This window comes from Salmo salar, unplaced genomic scaffold (genome assembly GCF_965601325.2).
Source record: "Salmo salar unplaced genomic scaffold, fSalSal1 ptg000472l, whole genome shotgun sequence".
In the NCBI taxonomy this organism is placed as follows: domain Eukaryota; kingdom Metazoa; phylum Chordata; class Actinopteri; order Salmoniformes; family Salmonidae; genus Salmo; species Salmo salar.
The window spans coordinates 514,433-535,528 of NW_027675397.1; the positions used below are offsets into that span (position 1 = coordinate 514,433).

Below are 21,096 nucleotides of genomic sequence, written 5' to 3' on the forward strand. Positions count from 1 at the left end.
ATATTAAAATAGCTTTTTGGTGAAAGCACATTTTGCAATATTCTAAGTACATAGCCCAGCCATCACGGGCTAGCTATTTAGACACCCGGCAAGTTTAGCACTCACCAATATCAGATTTACAATTATTAAAGTTTGATTACCTTTTGTTGTCTTCGTCAGAATGCACTCCCAGGACTGCTACTTCAATAACAAATGTTGGTTTGGTCCAAAATAATCCATCGTTATATCCGAATAGCGGCGTTTTGTTCGTGTGTCCCAGACACAATCTGAAATGGTAAATCAGGGTCTCGCGCATGGCGCAATTCGTGACAAAAAAAATCTAAATATTCCATTACCGTACTTCGAAGCATGTCAACCGCTGTTTAAAATCCATTTTTATGCAATTTTTCTCGTAAAAAAGCGATAATATTCCGACTGGGAATGTCCATTTAGCTAAACAGAGGAAAGAAAACACAGCTTTCGGTCGACGCGGGCACGAGCCTGAGTCTCACAGTACTGTAACCAGCCACTAACCAAACGCGCTACTTTTTTTCAGCCAGAGCCTGCAAAGCCACGATTCAGCGTTTTTCCGCCTTCTGAGAACCTATGGCAGCCGTAGGAAGTGTCACAGGACAGCTAAGATCCTCACTCTTCAATAAACAGAGACAAGAAGAACGACACCTTGTCAGACAGGCCACTTCCTGCATGAAATCTTCTCAGGTTTTTGCCTGCCATATGAGTTCTGTTATACTCACAGACACCATTCAAACAGTTTTAGAAACTTTAGGGTGTTTTCTATCCAAAGCCAATAATTATATGCATATTCTAGTTACTGGGCAGGAGTAGTAACCAGATTAAATCGGGTACGGTTTTTATCCAGCCGTGTCAATACTGCCCCCTATCCATAAAAGGTTAAAGAAGAGGAGGGGCATTTGTAAGGGGTATGACATATGGTATGACCAAATGTCAGGTATAAAATGATGTGTACATTGTATGATATTCAGAGCTCTCGTAAATAATCATTCTGACCAATTGTAGGCTGGCTCTCCGTCTGCTTCATTCAACCAGAATCTTACACCCTCTGGGGGGCAGACTGAGTAGTTTAATTGAAGTTCGGTTTATGAACATTGGGAACAGAATTCCCATGACAGAAGGTAGAAACTAGGGCCTGTAGGACCTGCCTTGTTGATAGTGTTGTTAAGAAGGTAGAGCAGGGCTTTATTATGGACAGACTTCTCCCATTCTTAGCTACTGTCGTATCAATATGTTTTGACCATGGCAGTTTACAATCCCGGGTTACTCCAAGCAGTTTAGTCACCTCAACTTGCTCAATTTCCACATTATTCATTACGAGATGAACAGGTGAGCAGTACGCGTCTATGAAATGAGAGCATGAACAGTGTGAGGACCGTTAAAACGTCTTAGGGCTAGGGGGCAGTTTTCGGAAGTTCGGAGAGTCTGGCGAGCCCAAAGTAAAATGCCTGTTACTCAGGCCCAGAAGCTATGCATAGAATTGGTAGATTTGGATAGAAAACACTCTGACGTTTCCAAAATTGTTAAAACTGTATGTGGTACTGTATGTGGATGATCAGGGCTTTATTCAGAAAAAGTTTCTTGGGCTACTTTGATTTGCCAAGTGGGCGAGATTTGAATTCCGTGTTTATCTTCATGGACAAACTTGTTGTTCTAACCTACGATGGGTCAGCTTCAAGGGAACATATCTGCTATTTGTATTTCCAGCTGAGTCCCCTCCTGTTCCATGATTTAACAAGTGATGACCACTCCACTACCATTGTCAACTACCTCCTCACATGAACTGGAAGCCACGTCTCATGTGGCCCCACTCATCCACTGGCACATTGAATGTTTCCTCTCCAAGCACGGTGAGGGAACCCCTGTTAATTTTCCCTCATTACTTTATGTAGAGTCAATCACAAACACAATCACATTATTACACATCTATGATTTTACTCCTTGCTTGGACTAACTCATTCTGAGCTCTTTTGTCTCACTGTGTAGTGTTTTTGTGTTATTGTCTTCCCAGTCAAATCCTGTCCTGCACTGGTCAAGCCTCTGAACACCTCAACTCATGTCTCATACCCTGATTCAATCACTGCTGTGATCCCTTCCCAAAATGGTGTAAGTAGCCCTCTCATTCCTATTCCCCATAATATTGTACTATAAGTGTCTTTATTAAATGCTTTAGGTTAACCTGTTAGGGCTAGGGGGCAGTATTGACACGCCCGGATAAAAAACGTACCCAATTTAATCTGGTTACTACTCCTGCCCAGTAACTAGAATATGCATATAATTATTGGCTTTGGATAGAAAACACCCTAAAGTTTCTAAAACTGTTTGAATGGTGTCTATGAGTATAACAGAACTCATATGGCAGGCCAAAACCTGAGAAGATTCCATGCAGGAAGTGGCCTGTCTGACAAATTTTGTTTCATCTTGGCTCTTTTTATTGAAGACTGAGGATCTTTGCAATAACGTGACACTTCCTACGGCTCCCATAGGCTCTCAGAGCCCGGGAAAAAGCTGAACGATATCGAGGCAGGCTCTGGCTGAAACACTTTATCGCTTTTGGCAAGTGGCCGATCAGAGTACTATGGGCTTAGGCGCGTGCCCGAGTCGACCGAATGCTTTATTTTCTTTCGTCTGTTTACCTAAACGCAGATTCCCGGTCGGAATATTATCGCTTTTTTATGAGAAAAATGGCATAAAAATTGATTTTAAACAGCGGTTGACATGCTTCGAAGTACGGTAATGGAATATTTAGAATTTTTTTGTCACGAATTGCGCCATGCTCGTCACCCTTATTTACCCTTTCGGATAGTGTCTTGAACGAACAAAACGCCGCTGTTTGGATATAACTATGGATTATTTTGAACCAAACCAACATTTGTTATTGAAGTAGAAGTCCTGGGAGTGCATTCTGACGAAGACAGCAAAGGTAATAACATTTTTCTTATAGTAAATCTGACTTTGATGAGTGCTAAACTTGCTGGGTGTCTAAATAGCTAGCCCTGTGATGCCGGGCTATCTACTGAGAATATTGCAAAATGTGCTTTCACCGAAAAGCTATTTTAAAATCGGACATATCGAGTGCATAGAGGAGTTCTGTATCTATAATTCTTAAAATAATTGCTATGCTTTTTGTGAACGTTTATCGTGAGTAATTTAGTAAATTCACCGGCAGTGTTCGGTGGGAATGCTAGTCACATGCTAGTCACATGCTAATGTAAAAAGCTGGTTTTTGATATAAATATGAACTTGATTGAACAAAACATGCATGTATTGTATAACATAATGTCCTAGGGTTGTCTTCTGATGAAGATCATCAAAGGTTAGTGCTGCATTTAGCTGTGGTTTGGGTTGATGTGACATTATATGCTAGCTTGAAAAATGGGTGTCTGATTATTTCTGGCTGGGTACTCTGCTGACATAATCTAATGTTTTGCTTTCGTTGTAAAGCCTTTTTGAAATCGGACAGTGTGGTTAGATTAACGAGAGTCTTATCTTTAAAATGGTGTAAAATAGTCATATGTTTGAAAAATTGAAGTTTTTGCATTTTTGAGGAATTTGAATAACGCGCCACGGGATTACACTGGCTGTTGAGTAGGTGGGCGTCCCACCTAGCCCATAGAGGTTAAAATAATTACTCTTTGACGATTTTTGAAACACATTTTTGACGTCTCTGTGCGTTACGCACCTGTACTGTGGGTCTCCCATCCTCCAGGTCATCTACAAGTCTATGCTAGGTAAAGCTCAGCCTTATCTCAGCTCAATGGTCACCATAACAACACCCACCCGTAGCACGCGCTCCAGCAGGTACATCTCACTGGTCATCCCCAAAGCCAACACCTCCTTTGGCCGCCTTTCCTTCCAGTTCTCTGCTGCCAATGACTGGAACGAATTGCAAAAATCGCTAAAGCCGGAGACTTATTGCTCCCTCACTAACTTAAAACATCAGCTATCTGAGCAGCTAACCGATCGCTGCAGCTGTACACAGCCCATCTGTAAATAGCCCACCCAATCTACCTACCTTATCCCCATATTGTTTTTATTTATATTTTTGCTCTTCTGCACACCAGTATCACTACTTACACATCATCATCTGCTCATCTATAGCTGCAGTGTTAATCTGATAAATTGTGATTACTTTGCTACTACGGACTATTTATTGCCGTACCTCCTCACGCCATTTGCACACACTGTATATAGACTTTCTTTTTTCTTTTGTGTTGACTGTACGCTTGTTTATTCCATGTAACTCTGTGTTGTTGTTTCTGTCGCACTGCTTTGCTTTATTCTTGGCCAGGTCGCAGTTGTAAATGAGAACTTATTCTAAACTGGCCTACCTGGTTAAATAAAGGTGAAATAATAAAAATAAAAAGATGCTATATCATAATAAATCAGATTACATGGAGAGGGGGGACCTGATCCTAGATCATAATGAATCAGATTACATGGAGAGGGGGGGACCTGATCCTATATCATAATGAATCAGATTACATGGAGAGGGGGGGACCTGATCCTAGATCATAATGAATCAGATTACGTGGAGAGGGGGACCTGATCCTAGATCATAATGAATCAGATTACATGGAGAGGGGGGACCTGATCCTAGATCAAAATGAATCAGATTACATGGAGAGGGGGGACCTGATCCTAGATTATAATGAATCAGATTACATGGAGAGGGGGGACCTGATCCTAGATCATAATGAATCAGATTACATGGAGAGGGGGGACCTGATCCTAGATCATAATGAATCAGATTACGTGGAGAGGGGGACCTGATCCTAGATCATAATGAATCAGATTACATGGAGAGGGGGGGACCTGATCCTAGATCATAATGAATCAGATTACATGGAGAGGGGGGACCTGATCCTAGATCATAATGAATCAGATTACATGGAGAGGGGGGACCTGATCCTATATCATAATGAATCAGATTACATGGAGAGGGGGGACCTGATCCTATATCATAATGAATCAGATTACATGGAGAGGGGGGACCTGATCCTATATCATAATGAATCAGATTACATGGAGAGGGGGGACCTGATCCTAGATCATAATGAATCAGATTACATGGAGAGGGGGGACCTGATCCTAGATCATAATGAGTCAGATTACATGGAGAACCGGATATATATAATATACCCTACTATTTTTTTTAATTTAATATGCCATAAACTATTGTTTTTTTAACAGTTTCATGAATTCATTGAAATTAACTTAATCATTATGACACACCCCTCTCTATTGTCATTGGTTGCACTAATTGCACTGTTCGTCTACATAACCTGGTTCAAGTATTGATGACATCACCCTGAAGAAGGCACAGTGATGCTGAAACGTTGGTAAATAACCAATAAATTACTGGGAGTTTATACATGGAGTGTGGGATTCTCTTTATTTTGATAGTTTATAACTCTTATGTATGTGCCACCTTTTTGTGTTTTTCAGGCAGCCTGGGAAAGAACTGAAAAAACTCACTAAAGAGTCAAGACAGAGACACCAGAAAGACCAAAGAAGACTTGGACGCAGCATCAGAGGACAGAGAGGGATGTTCAGAACTCACTCAGTCTGGTCAGTTGGTGAGGGTAGACTTGGAGGCTGCTTACCTGACATGGAGGAAGTCCTCCCTCCTCTCCCCTACCTTCTCTATACCCCCTCCTCTCCCCTACCTTCCCTATACCCCCTCCTCTCCCCTACCTTCCCTATACCCCCCTCTCTCCCCTACCTTCCCTATACCCCCCTCCTCTCCCCTACCTTCCCTATACCCCCTCCTCTCCCCTACCTTCCCTATACCCCTCCTCTCCCCTACCTTCCCTATACCCCCTCCTCTCCCCTACCTTCCCTATACCCCCTCCTCTCCCCTACCTTCCCTATACCCCCTCCTCTCCCCTACCTTCCCTATACCCCCCTCCTCTCCCCTACCTTCCCTATACCCCCCCCCCCACCCTATTATGTTGTACTCCTCAACCCAATAGGCCCTGGAGCAGCTGTGATCAGGTTAGAAGAGAATGACTCCTCAACCCAATAGGCCCTGGAGCAGCTGTGATCAGGTTAGAAGAGAATGACTCCTCAACCCAAGAGGCCCTGGAGCAGCTGTGATTAGATTAGAAGATAATGACTCCTCAACCCAAGAGGCCCATAAAAATTATACATTTATGGATTGTTTTATGAATTGTTTTCTTTTTATTCAACCTGGTTATGAGAGAACCCCCACATCACTAGCTTCTCTTTATTCAACCTGCCATCTACCCACCTGGGGACTGAGGGTTATGAGAGAACCCCCACATCACTAGCTTCTCTTTATTCAACCTGCCATCTACCCACCTGGGGACTGAGGGTTATGAGAGAACCCCCACATCACTAGCTTCTCTTTATTCAACCTGCCATCTACCCACCTGGGGACTGAGGGTTATGAGAGAACCCCCACATCACTAGCTTCTCTTTATTCAACCTGCCATCTACCCACCTGGGGACTGAGGGTTATGAGAGAACCCCCACATCACTAGCTTCTCTTTATTCAACCTGCCATCTACCCACCTGGGGACTGAGGGTTATGAGAGAACCCCCACATCACTAGCTTCTCTTTATACAACCTGCCATCTACCCACCTGGGGACTGAGGGTTATGAGAGAACCCCCACATCACTAGCTTCTCTTTATTCAACCTGCCATCTACCCACCTGGGGACTGAGGGTTATGAGAGAACCCCCACATCACTAGCTTCTCTTTATACAACCTGCCATCTACCCACCTGGGGACTGAGGGTTATGAGAGAACCCCCACATCACTAGCTTCTCTTTATTCAACCTGCCATCTACCCATCTGGGGACTGAGGGTTATGAGAGAACCCCCACATCACTAGCTTCTCTTTATTCAACCTGCCATCTACCCACCTGGGGACTGAGGGTTATGAGAGAACCCCCACATCACTAGCTTGCAGGTTCTGCAGCCTTGTAAAGATAAAGAGGGGACGACTGGGAGGCAGGTTGGCATTTATTGTCATGAATCTTGCCCTGGAGGCAGGTTGGCATTTATTGTCATGAATCTTGCCCTGGAGGCAGTTGGCATTTATTGTCATGAATCTTGCCCTGGAGGCAGTTCAGCAAAATATTCACTAGCTTGCACAGGCACAAAGTAATATAATCCGATTTTAATCCTAACCTCAACCACACTGCTAATCCTTCCCTTAAATTAAGACCATAAAACAACATTTTCCACAGCCAATTCTGACTTTGCAGCTGACATATCTAGAGGAAATCGCACAGTTCTGCCTCCAGGTCAAGATTCATGACAAACGTCAACATGAGACAGGGAGAAGCAATGTAAAAATCAATAACGAAATTGTTTCCGCAATTAACATGCTTTTTCTTGTTTCAAGTATGTTTTATTATGAAAAGTACAATATAATCATATATACTTGTACAACTATGGAGCGTATGTCCACATATAATTGTACAATTTGTTTTTCCAACATAAAAGACAAGAAATGATCACATTGGTATTTTAACAGTGTTATTGTAAGAGTTTAAATGTTTAAACAGAGGATACATCTAAAACAGGATAAAACAAGTGCAGTATGTTCTGAGAATGTTACTTTAACGTCGACTCATAACGTCACACTATAACTTCATGGGAGTCTTGTGGAAAGACTAACGGTGTTATTGTAAGAGGTCGTGGGTCAAGGTCCTCACAATTATAGGAAGATGCGCATGTGTGTGTGTGAGAGTGTGTCCTGTGTGTGTATGTGTCCTGTTTGTGTGTGTGTGTGTGTGTGTGTGTGTGTGTGTGTGTGTGTGTGTGTGTGTGTGTGTGTGTGTGTGTCCAGTGTGTGTCCAGTGTGTGTGAGTCCAGTGTGTGTGTGTGTGTGTCCAGTGTGTGTGTGTGTGTGTGTGAGTCCAGTGTGTGTGTGTTTGTTTGTCTAGTGTGTGTGTGTGTGTGTGTGTTTGTCCAGTGTGTGTGTGTGTGTGTGTTTGTCCAGTGTGTGTGTGTGTGTTTGTCCAGTGTGTGTGTGTGTGTGTGTGTGTGTGTTTGTTTTTGTCCAGTGTGTGTGTGTGTTTGTCCAGTGTGTGTGTGTGTGTGTGTTTGTCCAGTGTGTGTGTGTGTGTGTCCAGTGTGTGTGTGTGTGTGTCCAGTGTGTGTGAGTCCAGTGTGTGTGAGTCCAGTGTGTGTGCGTGTGTGAGTCCAGTGTGTGTGCATGTGTGAGTCCAGTGTGTGTGTGTGTGTGTGTTTGTCCAGTGTGTGTGTGTGTGTGTGTGTTTGTCCAGTGTGTGTGTGTGTGTGTGTGTGTGTGTGTTTGTCCAGTTTGTGTGTGTGTTTGTCCAGTGTGTGTGTGTGTGTGTGTGTGTTTGTGTGTGTGTGTGTCCAGTGTGTGTGTGTGTGTGTTTGTCCAGTGTGTGTGTGTGTGTGTGTGTGTGTGTGTGTGTGTGTGTGTGTGTGTTTGTCCAGTTTGTGTGTGTGTTTGTCCAGTGTGTGTGTGTGTGTGTGTGTGTTTGTGTGTGTGTTTGTCCAGTGTGTGTGTGTGTGTGTTTGTCCAGTGTGTGTGTGTGTGTGTGTTTGTCCAGTGTGTGTGTGTGTGTGTGTTTGTCCAGTGTGTGTGTGTGTGTGTGTTTGTCCAGTGTGTGTGTGTGTGTGTGTTTGTCCAGTGTGTGTGTGTGTGTGTGTTTGTCCAGTGTGTGTGTGTGTGTGTGTGTGTTTGTCCAGTGTGTGTGTGTGTGTGTGTGTTTGTCCAGTGTGTGTGTGTGTGTGTGTGTGTTTGTCCAGTGTGTGTGTGTGTGTGTGTGTGTGTTTGTCCAGTGTGTGTGTGTTTGTCCAGTGTGTGTGTGTGTGTGTCCAGTGTGTGTGTGTGTGTGTGTCCAGTGTGTGTGTGTGTGTGTCCAGTGTGTGTGTGTGTGTCCAGTGTGTGTGTGTGTGTGTGTTTGTCCAGTGTGTGTGTGTGTGTGTCCAGTGTGTGTGTGTGTGTGTCCAGTGTGTGTGAGTCCAGTGTGTGTGAGTCCAGTGTGTGTGCGTGTGTGAGTCCAGTGTGTGTGCATGTGTGAGTCCAGTGTGTGTGTGTGTGTGTGTTTGTCCAGTGTGTGTGTGTGTGTGTGTGTTTGTCCAGTGTGTGTGTGTGTGTGTGTGTGTGTGTGTGTTTGTCCAGTTTGTGTGTGTGTTTGTCCAGTGTGTGTGTGTGTGTGTGTGTGTGTCCAGTGTGTGTGTGTGTGTGTTTGTCCAGTGTGTGTGTGTGTGTGTGTGTGTGTGTGTGTGTGTGTGTGTTTGTCCAGTTTGTGTGTGTGTTTGTCCAGTGTGTGTGTGTGTGTGTGTGTGTTTGTGTGTGTGTTTGTCCAGTGTGTGTGTGTGTGTGTTTGTCCAGTGTGTGTGTGTGTGTGTGTTTGTCCAGTGTGTGTGTGTGTGTGTGTTTGTCCAGTGTGTGTGTGTGTGTGTGTTTGTCCAGTGTGTGTGTGTGTGTGTGTCCAGTGTGTGTGTGTGTGTGTGTTTGTCCAGTGTGTGTGTGTGTGTGTGTGTGTGTTTGTCCAGTGTGTGTGTGTGTGTGTGTGTTTGTCCAGTGTGTGTGTGTGTGTGTGTGTGTTTGTCCAGTGTGTGTGTGTGTGTGTGTGTGTTTGTCCAGTGTGTGTGTGTTTGTCCAGTGTGTGTGTGTGTGTGTCCAGTGTGTGTGTGTGTGTGTGTCCAGTGTGTGTGTGTGTGTGTCCAGTGTGTGTGTGTGTGTCCAGTGTGTGTGTGTGTGTGTCCAGTGTGTGTGTGTGTGTGTCCAGTGTGTGTGTGTGAGTCCAGTGTGTGTGTGTGTGTTTGTCTAGTGTGTGTGTCCAGTGTGTGTGTGTCTGTGTGTATCCAGTGTTTGTGTGTGTGTGTGTGTCCAGTGTGTGTGTTTGTCCACTTTGTTTGTCCAGTGTGTGTGTGTATTTTTGTTTGACCAGTGTGTGTGTGTGTGTGTGTGTCCAGTGTGTGTGTGTCCAGTGTGTGTGTGTGTGTGTGCCCAGTGTGTGTGTGTGTGTGTGTGTGTGTGTGTGTGTGTCCAGTGTGTGTGTGTGTGTGTGTGTGTGTGTGTGTCCAGTGTGTGTGTGTGTATGTGTGTGAGTGTGTGTGTGTGTTTTCGTTTGTCCAGTGTGTGTGTGTGTGTGTGTGTGTGTGTGTAAGTGTGTGTGTGTGTGTCCAGTGTGTGTGTGTGTGTGTGTGTGTGTGTGTGTGTGTGTGTGTGTGTGTATGTTTTTGTCCAGTGTGTGTGTGTGTGTGTGTGTTTGTGTGTCCAGTGTGCGTGTGTCCAGAATGTGTTTGTGTGTGTTTGTTCAGTGTGTGTGTTGAGAGTGTCTGTGTCTATTTTGTGTCCAGTGTGTGTGTGTGTGTGTGTGTGTGTGTGTGTGTTTGTGTGTCCGGTGTGTGTGTTGAGTGTGTGTGTCCATTTTGTGTCCAGTTTGTGTGTGTTCAGTGTGTGTTCAGTGTGTGTTCAGTGTGTGTTCAGTGTGTGTGTGTGTGTGTGTGTGTGTGTGTCCAGTGTGTGTGTGTGTGTGTGTCCAGTGTGTGTGTGTGTGTGCCCAGTGTGTGTGTCCAGTGTGTGTGTGTGTGTGTTTGTGTGTGTTTGCGTGTGTGTGTGTTTGTGTGTGTGTCCAGTGTGTGTGTGTTTGTGTGTGTGTGTGTGTTTGTGTGTGTGTTTGTGTGTGTGTGTGTGTTTGTGTGTGTGTCCAGTGTGTGTGTGTGTGTGTGTGTGTTTGTCCAGTGTGTGTGTGTGTGTGTGTGTGTGTGTGTGTGTGTGTGTGTTTGTCCAGTGTGTGTGTGTGTGTGTGTGTGTGTGTGTTTGTCCAGTGTGTGTGTGTGTGTGTGTGTGTGTGTGTGTGTGTGTGTGTGTGTGTCCAGTTATTATTTCAGGGACACTGAGTCACCAACATCATAAACCCTAAATCCTGGATAGAGGGGCTCAGTGAATGTGGAGGTGAATGTGATCAGGTGGGTCAGTGTGTCAGAGGAGGCTCTATAGAAGGACAGAGTGCCGGCTGACCAGTCCAGATACACTCCTACTCTGTGGGGTCTGGAGGAGGGGACGTCTATGGTAGTGGGATTATTATTATACCAGCTGGAGGAGGGGACGTCTATGGTAGTGGGGTTATTATTATACCAGCTGGAGGAGGGGACGTCTATGGTAGTGGGGTTATTATTATACCAGCTGGAGGAGGGGACGTCTATGGTAGTGGAGTTATTATTATACCAGCTGGAGGAGGGGACGTCTATGGTAGTGGAGTTATTATTATACCAGCTGGAGGAGGGGACGTCTATGGTAGTGGAGTTATTATTATACCAGCTGGAGGAGGGGACGTCTATGGTAGTGGAGTTATTATTATACCAGCTGGAGGAGGGGACGTCTATGGTAGTGGAGTTATTATTATACCAGCTGGAGGAGGGGACGTCTATGGTAGTGGAGTTATTATTATACCAGCTGGAGGAGGGGACGTCTATGGTAGTGGGGTTATTATTATACCAGCTGGAGGAGGGGACGTCTATGGTAGTGGAGTTATTATTATACCAGCTGGAGGAGGGGACGTCTATGGTAGTGGAGTTATTATTATACCAGCTGGAGGAGGGGACGTCTATGGTAGTGGAGTTATTATTATACCAGCTGGAGGAGGGGACGTCTATGGTAGTGGAGTTATTATTATACCAGCTGGAGGAGGGGACGTCTATGGTAGTGGAGTTATTATTATACCAGCTGGAGGAGGGGACGTCTATGGTAGTGGAGTTATTATTATACCAGCTGGAGGAGGGGACGTCTATGGTAGTGGAGTTATTATTATACCAGCTGGAGGAGGGGACGTCTATGGTAGTGGAGTTATTATTATACCAGCTGGAGGAGGGGACGTCTATGGTAGTGGAGTTATTATTATACCAGCTGGAGGAGGGGACGTCTATGGTAGTGGAGTTATTATTATACCAGCTGGAGGAGGGGACGTCTATGGTAGTGGAGTTATTATTATACCAGCTGGAGGAGGGGACGTCTATGGTAGTGGAGTTATTATTATACCAGCTGGAGGAGGGGACGTCTATGGTAGTGGAGTTATTATTATACCAGCTGGAGGAGGGGACGTCTATGGTAGTGGAGTTATTATTATACCAGCTGGAGGAGGGGACGTCTATGGTAGTGGAGTTATTATTATACCAGCTGGAGGAGGGGACGTCTATGGTAGTGGGATTATTATTATGACAAGCAGAGTAACTGTAGTCAGAGCAGAACAGACTCCAGGACTTGTCATTACATCCAAGACAACAGTCATCACCCCTTCCTCTCCTGCTGATTCCTTTATATGTCACTCCTATAACAGCCCCTCTCCCACTCCACTCTACCTCCCAGTAACAGCACCCAGTCAGACCCTCTCTACACAGCACCTGTCTACAGTCCTCAAATCTCTCTGGGTGATCAGGATACGGCTGCTCCTCTGTCCTACATGTCACCTTTCTGTTCTCCTCAGACAGAGAGAGGAGTCTGTTTACTGTGTTTAGGTCCAGTGTGAGATCACAGACATCTGATGGATGAAACCAGACACAATATTAGAAATCATCATCATTCACATTAGAATGTTAACTCACTTTTCACTAATTCATTTAATGTAGATGTTTCTAGGTATCAAAAGGAGAAGTTAAGGTAACTTGAGACTTGTTGAATGATCATATGTTATACTGTATGGTAATATAATACACACTTATTCACAATAATTACACACACACACACACACACACACACACACACTGTCATATCAACTCTTTGTAAACGTTGGTGTCCCTGATTTGTGCTTCTGTAGAACTACAGATGATATTTAATATGACCAAGTCAGTAATGATGGTGGTCTTTGACTTAACTTGAATTAAGACTTATTCTTAGTCATATTCTTCACAGCAGTCAACACTCACATTTTCTAAGTCCAGGTTTCATTCTGTTCTCTCCACCATGTTCCACACTGTAGCGGTAAGCAGAAAAACAGACAGTCATTGAGGGATACACCTGAACTCACACACACACACACACACACACACACACACACACACACACACACACACACACCACACACACACACACACACACACACACACACACACACACACACACACACACACACACACACACACACTGGACATATATACACACTGGACACCTGGACACAAACACACTGGACACACACACACACTCACACTGGACAAAAACACACACACACACAAACTGGACACAAACACCTTTTTCCCTCCCGTTAACCAGGTCAACTCCCATTGGCCACAACTTAACAAGCGACCTTATTGGTCAAAACTTAAACTTCAAAGTAAAACAAACTATTCACTTATACGTTAAATAAATATTTCTTCAAAAAGCATAATGCATTAACAACATTACAGTTTAGGAGCAATTCAATCATCTTTTAAATATAATACCAATTAATTATAACAAATAAACTCAATACTTGGTTCAAACAAGGGTATTACAGAAACATACAGTCAATAATACAGTAGAAAAATAAGTCTATATACAATGTGAGCAAATGAAGTGAAATAAGGGAGGTAAAGGCAAAAAAAGGCCATGGTTGCAAAGTAAATACAATATAGCAAGTAAAACACTGGAATGGAAGATATGCAGTGGAAGAAAGTGCAAAGTAGAAATAATGGGGAGCAAAGGAGCTAAATAAATAAATACAGTAGGGGAAGAAGTAGTTGGGCTAAATTATAGATGGGCTATGTACAGGTGCAGTAATCTGTGAGCTGCTCTGACAGCTGGTGCTTAAAGCTAGTGAGGGAGATAAGTGTTTCCAGTTTTAGTGATTTTTGTAGTTCGTTCCAGTCATTGGCAGCAGAGAACTGGAAGAAGAGGTGGCCGAAGGAGGAATTTGCTTTGGGGGTGACCAGGGAGATATACCTGCTGGAGCGCGTGCTACAGGTGGGTGCTGCTATGGTGACCAGTGAGCGGAGATGAGGGGGGACTTTCTTTACCTAGCAGGGTCTTGTAGATGACCTGGAGCCAGTGGGTTTGGCAACGAGTGTGAAGCGAGGGCCAGACAACGAGAGCGTACAGGTCGCAGTGGTGGGTAGTACAGTGGGGGGAAAAAGTATTTGATCCCCTGCTGATTTTCTACCTTTGCCCACTTACAAAGACATGATCAGTCTATAATTTTAATGGTAGGTTTATTTGAACAGTGAGAGACAGAATAACAGCAAAAAAAATCAAGAAAAAAGCATGTCAAAAATGTTGTATATTGATTTGCATTTTAATGAGGGAAATAAGTATTTGACCCCTCTGCAAAACATGACTTAGTACTTGGTGGCAAAACCCTTGTTGGCAATCAGAGGTCAGACGTTTCTTGTAGTTGGCCACCAGGTTTGCACACATCTCAGGAGGGATTTTGTCCCACTCCTCTTTGCAGATCTTCTCCAAGTCATTAAGGTTTCGAGGCTGACGTTTGGCAACTCGAACCTTTCAGCTCCCTCCACAGATTTTCTATGGGATTAAGGTCTGGAGACTGGCTAGGCCACTCCAGGACCTTAATGTGCTTCTTCTTGAGCCACTCCTTTGTTGCCTTGGCCGTGTGTTTTGGGTCATTGTCATGCTGGAATACCCATCCACGACCCATTTTCAATGCCCTGGCTGAGGGAAGGAGGTTCTCACCCAAGATTTGACGGTACATGGCCCCGTCCTTCGTCCCTTTGATGCAGTGAAGTTGTCCTGTCCCCTTAGCAGAAAAACACCCCCAAAGCATAATGTTTCCACCTCCATGTTTGACGGTGGAGATGGTGTTCTTGGGGTCATAGGCAGCAATCCTCCTCCTCCAAACACGGCGAGTTGACTTGATGTCAAAGAGCTCCATTTTGGTCTCATCTGACCACAACATTTTCACCCAGTTGTCCTCTGAATCATTCAGATGTTCATTGGCAAACTTCACACGGGCATGTATATGTATTCTTGAGCAGGAGGACCTTGCGGGCGCTGTAGGATTTCAGTCCTTCACGGCATAGTGTGTTACCAATTGTTTTCTTGGTGACTGTGGTCCCAGCTGCCTTGAGATCATTGACAAGATCCTCCCGTGGAGTTCTGGGCTGATTCCTCACCGTTCTCATGATCATTGCAACTCCATGAGGTGAGATCTTGCATGGAGCCCCAGGCCGAGGGATATTGACAGTTCTTTTGTGTTTCTTCCATTTGCGAATAATCGCACCATATGTTGTCACCTTCTTACCAAGCTGCTTGGCGATGGTCGTGTAGCCCATTCCAGCCTTGTGTAGGTCTACAATCTTGTCCCTGACATCCTTGGAGAGCTCTTTGGTCTTGGCCATGGTGGAGAGTTTGGAATCTGATTGATTGATTGCTTCTGTGGACGGGTGTCTTTTTTTACAGGTAACAAGCTGCGGTTAAGAGCACTCCCTTTACTTAAGAGTGTGCTCCTAATCTCAGCTCGTTACCTGTATAATAGACACCTGGGAGCCAGAAATCTTTCTGATTGAGAGGGGGTCAAATACTTATTTCCCTCATTAAAATGCAAATCAATTTATAACATTTCTGACATGAGTTTTTCTGGATCTTTTTGTTGTTATTATGTCTCTCACTGTTCAAATAAACCATTAAAATTATAGACTGATCCTTTCTTTGTCAGTGGACAAACGTACAAAATCAGCAGGGGATCAAATACTTTTTTCCCCCACTGTATATGGGGCTTTGGTGACAAAACGGATGGCACTGTGATAGACTGCATCCAATTTATTGAGTAGGGTATTGGAGGCTATTTTGTAAATGACATCGCCGAAGTCGAGGATCGGTAGGATGGTCAGTTTTACAAGGGTATGTTTGGCAGCATGAGTGAAGGATGCTTTGTTGCGAAATAGGAAGCCAATTCTAGATTTAACTTTGGATTGGAGATGCTTATAGTGAGTCTGGAAGGAGAGTTTACAGTCTAACCAGACACCTAGGTATTTGTAGTTGTCCACATATTCTTAGTCAGAACCGTCCAGAGTAGTGATGCTGGACAGGTGGGCAGGTGCAGGCAGCGATCGGTTGAAGAGCATGCATTTAGTTTTACTTGTATTTAAGAGCAGTTGGAGGCCACGGAAGGAGAGCTGTATGACATTGAAGCTCGTCTGGAGGTTAGTTAACACAGTGTCCAAAGAAGGGCCAGAAGTATACAGAAGTATACAGAATAACACCAATAACAAAGGGGGTCTGATCTTTGTGCCTCTGTAACTTTCTCATTCATCATCATTCACGATTCATTCATGATTATTCATAATCATGGTAGCATCCACATGAATGTAGAAGTGTTCAGAAACATCTTCTATTCTTACTGACAATACAAGTGAAGTGACTCCAAAATGACAGGACATTATTCACCATTCAGTTTCTATTAGGAAAAACATCATCCAAAACACAACCAAGACAAACTGCAAATGAATTCAACAAGTTTGTAGAATCACAAGCTTGATGTAATCACTGCAGGCATGGAATATGGTACAACTACTAAACTTATGACTACTTTAATACAATATAAGTCAATTTGTCCAAATAATTAAGACTTCTTCAAATAGGAGAACTACGTACAGAAAGTGCTTTAATTTGTAATTGGTAAAACAGCTATGTATGAAAATACCCTCAAATAAAAGGTGACATTCTGTAAGGTCACCTAATATGAAACAACTCAAATCCAAAATGCTGGATCATAGCACCACATTTAAAACTGTAAGCTTCACTGTCCAAACACATATGGTGTGTACTATAAATAAACACATGTGGATCTGGTGAACAGTTATCACTTGTTGACCAACTACAGGAATACTGACCTCAGAGTCTCCAGTTTACAGTGTGGATCCTCCAGTCCAGCAGAGAGCAGCTTCACTCCTGAATCCTTCAGGTCATTGTTACTCAGGTCCAGCTCTCTCAGGTGTGAGGGGTTTGACCTCAGAGCTGAGACCAGAGAAGCACAGCCTTCCTCTGTGACTCCACAGCCTGACAGCCTGACAAAGAGATCATCATGACTTCACAAGCATACTGTTAATTTAACACCAGTAGTGTAGAAGGACAATGGCATTTGGTTTATTCTCTCAAACAACATATAGATTCATCTTCCGTCTCCTAGAATTGTATTGTCATATTGTTATACTAATCGGATTTATTCAATATGTTATTCAATATAAAATTATATACATATTATAATACATATTTTTCTCTAAACATAATATTTCTTCCTGATGAATACTTCTTATATGTCATTTTATTTACTCACAGAGCAGCACTGGAGGCTTTGACCACTGGCAGCAGCCTCAGAAGACCTTCCTCTGATCTGGAGTATTTCTTCAGGTCAAACACATCCAGCTCCTTTTCTGAAGTCAGCAACACAAAGACCAGAGCTGACCACTGTGCAGGTGACAGGTTGGGTTTTGAGAGACTTCCTGATCTCAGGTAGCTTTGGATCTCCTCCACTAGAGAATGGTCATTCAGTTCATTCAGACAGTGGAACAGATTGATGCTCCTCTCTGGAGAGGGATTCTCCCTGATCTTCTCCTTGATGTACTTGACTGTTTCTTCATGGGTCTGTGAGCTGATTCTTGTCTTTGTCAGTAGACCTCGTAAGTGCTTCTGATTGGACTCCAGTGAGAGGCCCAGAAGGAAGCGGAGGAAAAGGTCCAGGTTTCCTGTCTCACTTTGTAAGGCTTTATCCACAGCACTCTTGTAGACAGTAACTTCAGTAACTTCAGGCTTGTCTCTGAACAGCGAGAAAAAGTATCTGAACATTGATTGTGGTTTGTCCATTAGATTCTCATTGTTGTTGATGAATGAGAGGAACACATACACAGCAGCCAGAAACTCCTGAATGCTCAGATGAACGAAGCAGTACACCTTGTCCTGGTACAGCACACATTCCTCTTTAAAGAGCTGTGTGCACAATCCTGAGTACACTGAGGCTTCATTGACATCAATGCCAGCCTCTTTCAGGTCTTTTTCATAGAAAATCAGATTGCCCTTCACTAGCTGTTGAAAAGCCAGTTTTCCCAGTGACAGAATGCTCTCGTTATTCAAGTGTGGATCTGTCTCTTCTTTCCCAAGATACTTTTCATTCTTCTGGTTGGTATGAAACACCACAAGGTGTGTGTACATCTCAGTCAGAGTCTTGGGCATCTCTTCTCTCTTATGTTTCAGCATGTGTTCGAGGACTGTTGCAGAAATCCAACAGAAGACTGGAATGTGGCACATGATGTGGAGGCTCCTTGATGTCTTTATGTGTGAGATGATTCTGCTGGCCAGGTCCTCATCACTGAATCTCTTCCTGAAGTACTCCTCCTTCTGTGGGTCATTGAACCCTCGTACCTCTGTCACCTGGTCAACACACCCTGAAGGGATCTTATTGGCTGCTGCAGGTCGGGTAGTTATCCAGAGGAGAGCAGAGGGAAGCAGATTTCCCTTGATGAGATTTGTCAGCAGAACATCCACTGAGGTTGACTTTGTGACGTCCCAACAGATCTTGTTCTTCTGGAAGTCTAGGGGCAGTCGGCACTCATCCAGACCATCAAAGATGAACAGAACTTTGTACTTGTTGTAGATGGAGATTCCTGATTGTTTGGTTTCCATTGAGAAGTGATTGACAAGTTCAATCAAAGTGTGTTTGTCCTCTTTCATCAAATTCAGCTCCCGAAAAGGGAATGAAAATACAAATTGAACATCCTGGTTTGCTTTTCCTTCAGCCCAGTCCAGAATGAACTTCTGCACAGAGACTGTTTTTCCAATGCCAGCGACTCCCTTTGTCAGCACAGTTCTGATACGTTTGTCTTGTCCGGTTAAGGGTTTGAAGATGTCGTTACATTTGATTGCAGTCTCTGGTCTTGCTTGTTTCCTGGTTGTTGTCTCAATCTGTCTCAGTTCATGTTCATTATTGACCTCTCCTGTTCCTCCCTCTGTGATGTAGAGCTCTGTGTAGATCTTATTGAGAAGTGTTGGGTTTCCTTGTTTAGCGATCCCCTCAAATACACATTGAACCTTCTTCTTTAGATTAGATTTGAGTTCACGTTGGCAAATCACAGCAGGATCATCTGAATCTAGAAATAACACAGAGGATATTAATGTTACGTCTGTTTTAATGCCTACAGTATTGTAGGACTGTTATAACATTTTAAATTATAATCATTTATCCCCTTAACTGTCTGTATAAATGTGTAAATGTTTTCATAATGCATTACAGACTGGTGTGACTGATTATAATAATATTGGTATTATTGATGGTATTATTAATGTTGTCTCTCTCTCTCTCTCTCTCTCTCTCTCTCTCTAAATTAATCACCACAACACATCCCTGCTGCTACTTGATGAGGTCACTAGGTGTTGTGTTAAGGCTGCGACAATATCATTGAGTTACACAGCTACTTTAGCTGTACTTTAGCTACAGCTTTTAAATGTTATAAAACAGCATTCAACATGAGGCAGACAGATCTTACATTTCTCCAGTGTGTCAGCAAGCTCCTTCTGGTTCATTTTCCTCAGGACGTGCAGTGTGATCTTCAGAGCCCCCTCTCTGGCACTGCTCTCCTGCTTCTCATCTTCAGCATCCACCACTTCCTCATCCTGCTTCTGACTCTCAAAGCATTCTGTGAGTTCTGGACTAAGAATCTTCTTGAACATCTTCAGCTCGTTCTTCACAAATGTCATCATTTTCTCTTCAAGCAACTAAAATAAATCAAGTAAATAAGTTAAGCAAGAGAAGAAATGCTTTCTCATTAACACATTAATGAATAATTGACAGATCAACTTTACTTGAGGTAAACAAAAACAAATGTACATAACAGGACCACATACACTGAATATGGAGTCCAGGTCTGTTTGATGACTCTGGGAAGACTGACCACTGAGAATCTCTGACTCTGATCTCTCCTGTTGGTTTCTGTGGACAAAACATGAGATTACATCTCCTCATCCAGGGAGTACACACACACACACACACACACACACACACACACACACACACACACACACACACACACACACACACACACACACACACACACACACACACACACACACGGAGGGAATGTTGTGTTTGTTTAATATTGTTTTAGGACTATGAAAATGGACTAAAGGATTAGTCTATGGATTATGAAAACAACAAAATAAATGTGAAAATGTGAGAGGAGAAATGACTAGAGACAGTGTTGTTTAACTCACTGACCATGACCCATGAGTTCTTCTTACCTTTGTTCAGTAGAAAAGTCTCCCTCTCTAAAGGATATAGGAGGCGCCATAGACTGGTCACTCTTCATGGACACACAGCTGGGTACAGGGGAGGCTGGTCTCTCCTGCTTGATTGGACTTCAACACAACAGAGACAAACATTACATCTCTCTTCTACTCTGAGCTCAGATGGGAAACATAAGAAGAGCTCTGGATCAGACAGACAGACAGACAGACAGACAGACAGACAGACAGACAGACAGACAGACAGACAGACAGACAGACAGACAGACAGACAGACAGACAGACAGACAGACAGACAGACAGACAGACGGAGATAGATACACAGACAGACAGACAGACAGACAGACAGACAGACAGACAGACAGACAGACAGACAGACAGACAGACAGACAGACAGACAGACAGACAGACAGACAGACAGACAGACAGACAGATACACAGACAGACGGAGATAGATACACAGACAGACAGACAGACAGACAGACAGACAGACAGACAGACAGACAGACAGACAGACAGACAGACAGACAGACAGACAGACAGACAGACAGACAGACAGACAGACAGATACACAGACAGACGGAGATAGATACACAGACAGACAGACAGACAGACAGACAGACAGACAGACAGACAGACAGACAGACAGACAGACAGACAGATACACAGACAGACGGAGATAGATACACAGACAGACAGACAGACAGACAGACAGACAGACAGACAGACAGACAGACAGACAGACAGACAGACAGACAGACAGACAGACAGACAGCAAAATACACACAGACAGAGAGACAGGCAAAGAGACAGACAGACAGATAGACAGACAGAGAGACACACACACAAGGAGGGAATATTGTGTTTGTTTAATATTGTTTTAGGACTATGAAAATGGAC

General features: G+C 43.8%; 1 protein-coding gene and 1 long non-coding RNA gene across 2 annotated transcripts; one reads left to right on the plus strand and one right to left on the minus strand.

Moving 5' to 3' along the window:
- The first annotated feature begins 1,816 nt into the window (after positions 1-1,816).
- LOC145876195 (uncharacterized) lies at positions 1,817-5,522 on the plus strand. Its single transcript, XR_014391458.1, has 3 exons — positions 1,817-1,862; positions 2,024-2,118; positions 5,461-5,522. It is a non-coding gene; the product is annotated as an uncharacterized LOC145876195 (long non-coding RNA).
- An 11,667-nt stretch (positions 5,523-17,189) lies between these two features.
- Positions 17,190-19,741, minus strand: LOC145876188 (NLR family CARD domain-containing protein 3-like). Its single transcript, XM_082971983.1, has 2 exons — positions 19,443-19,741; positions 17,190-19,046 (listed from the first exon to the last, which is right to left on the minus strand). The coding sequence occupies exons 1-2, from the start codon at positions 19,654-19,656 to the stop codon at positions 17,236-17,238; spliced, it is 2,025 nt and encodes a 674-aa protein (XP_082828109.1). The 5' UTR covers positions 19,657-19,741; the 3' UTR covers positions 17,190-17,235.
- Positions 19,742-21,096: the final 1,355 nt, after the last annotated feature.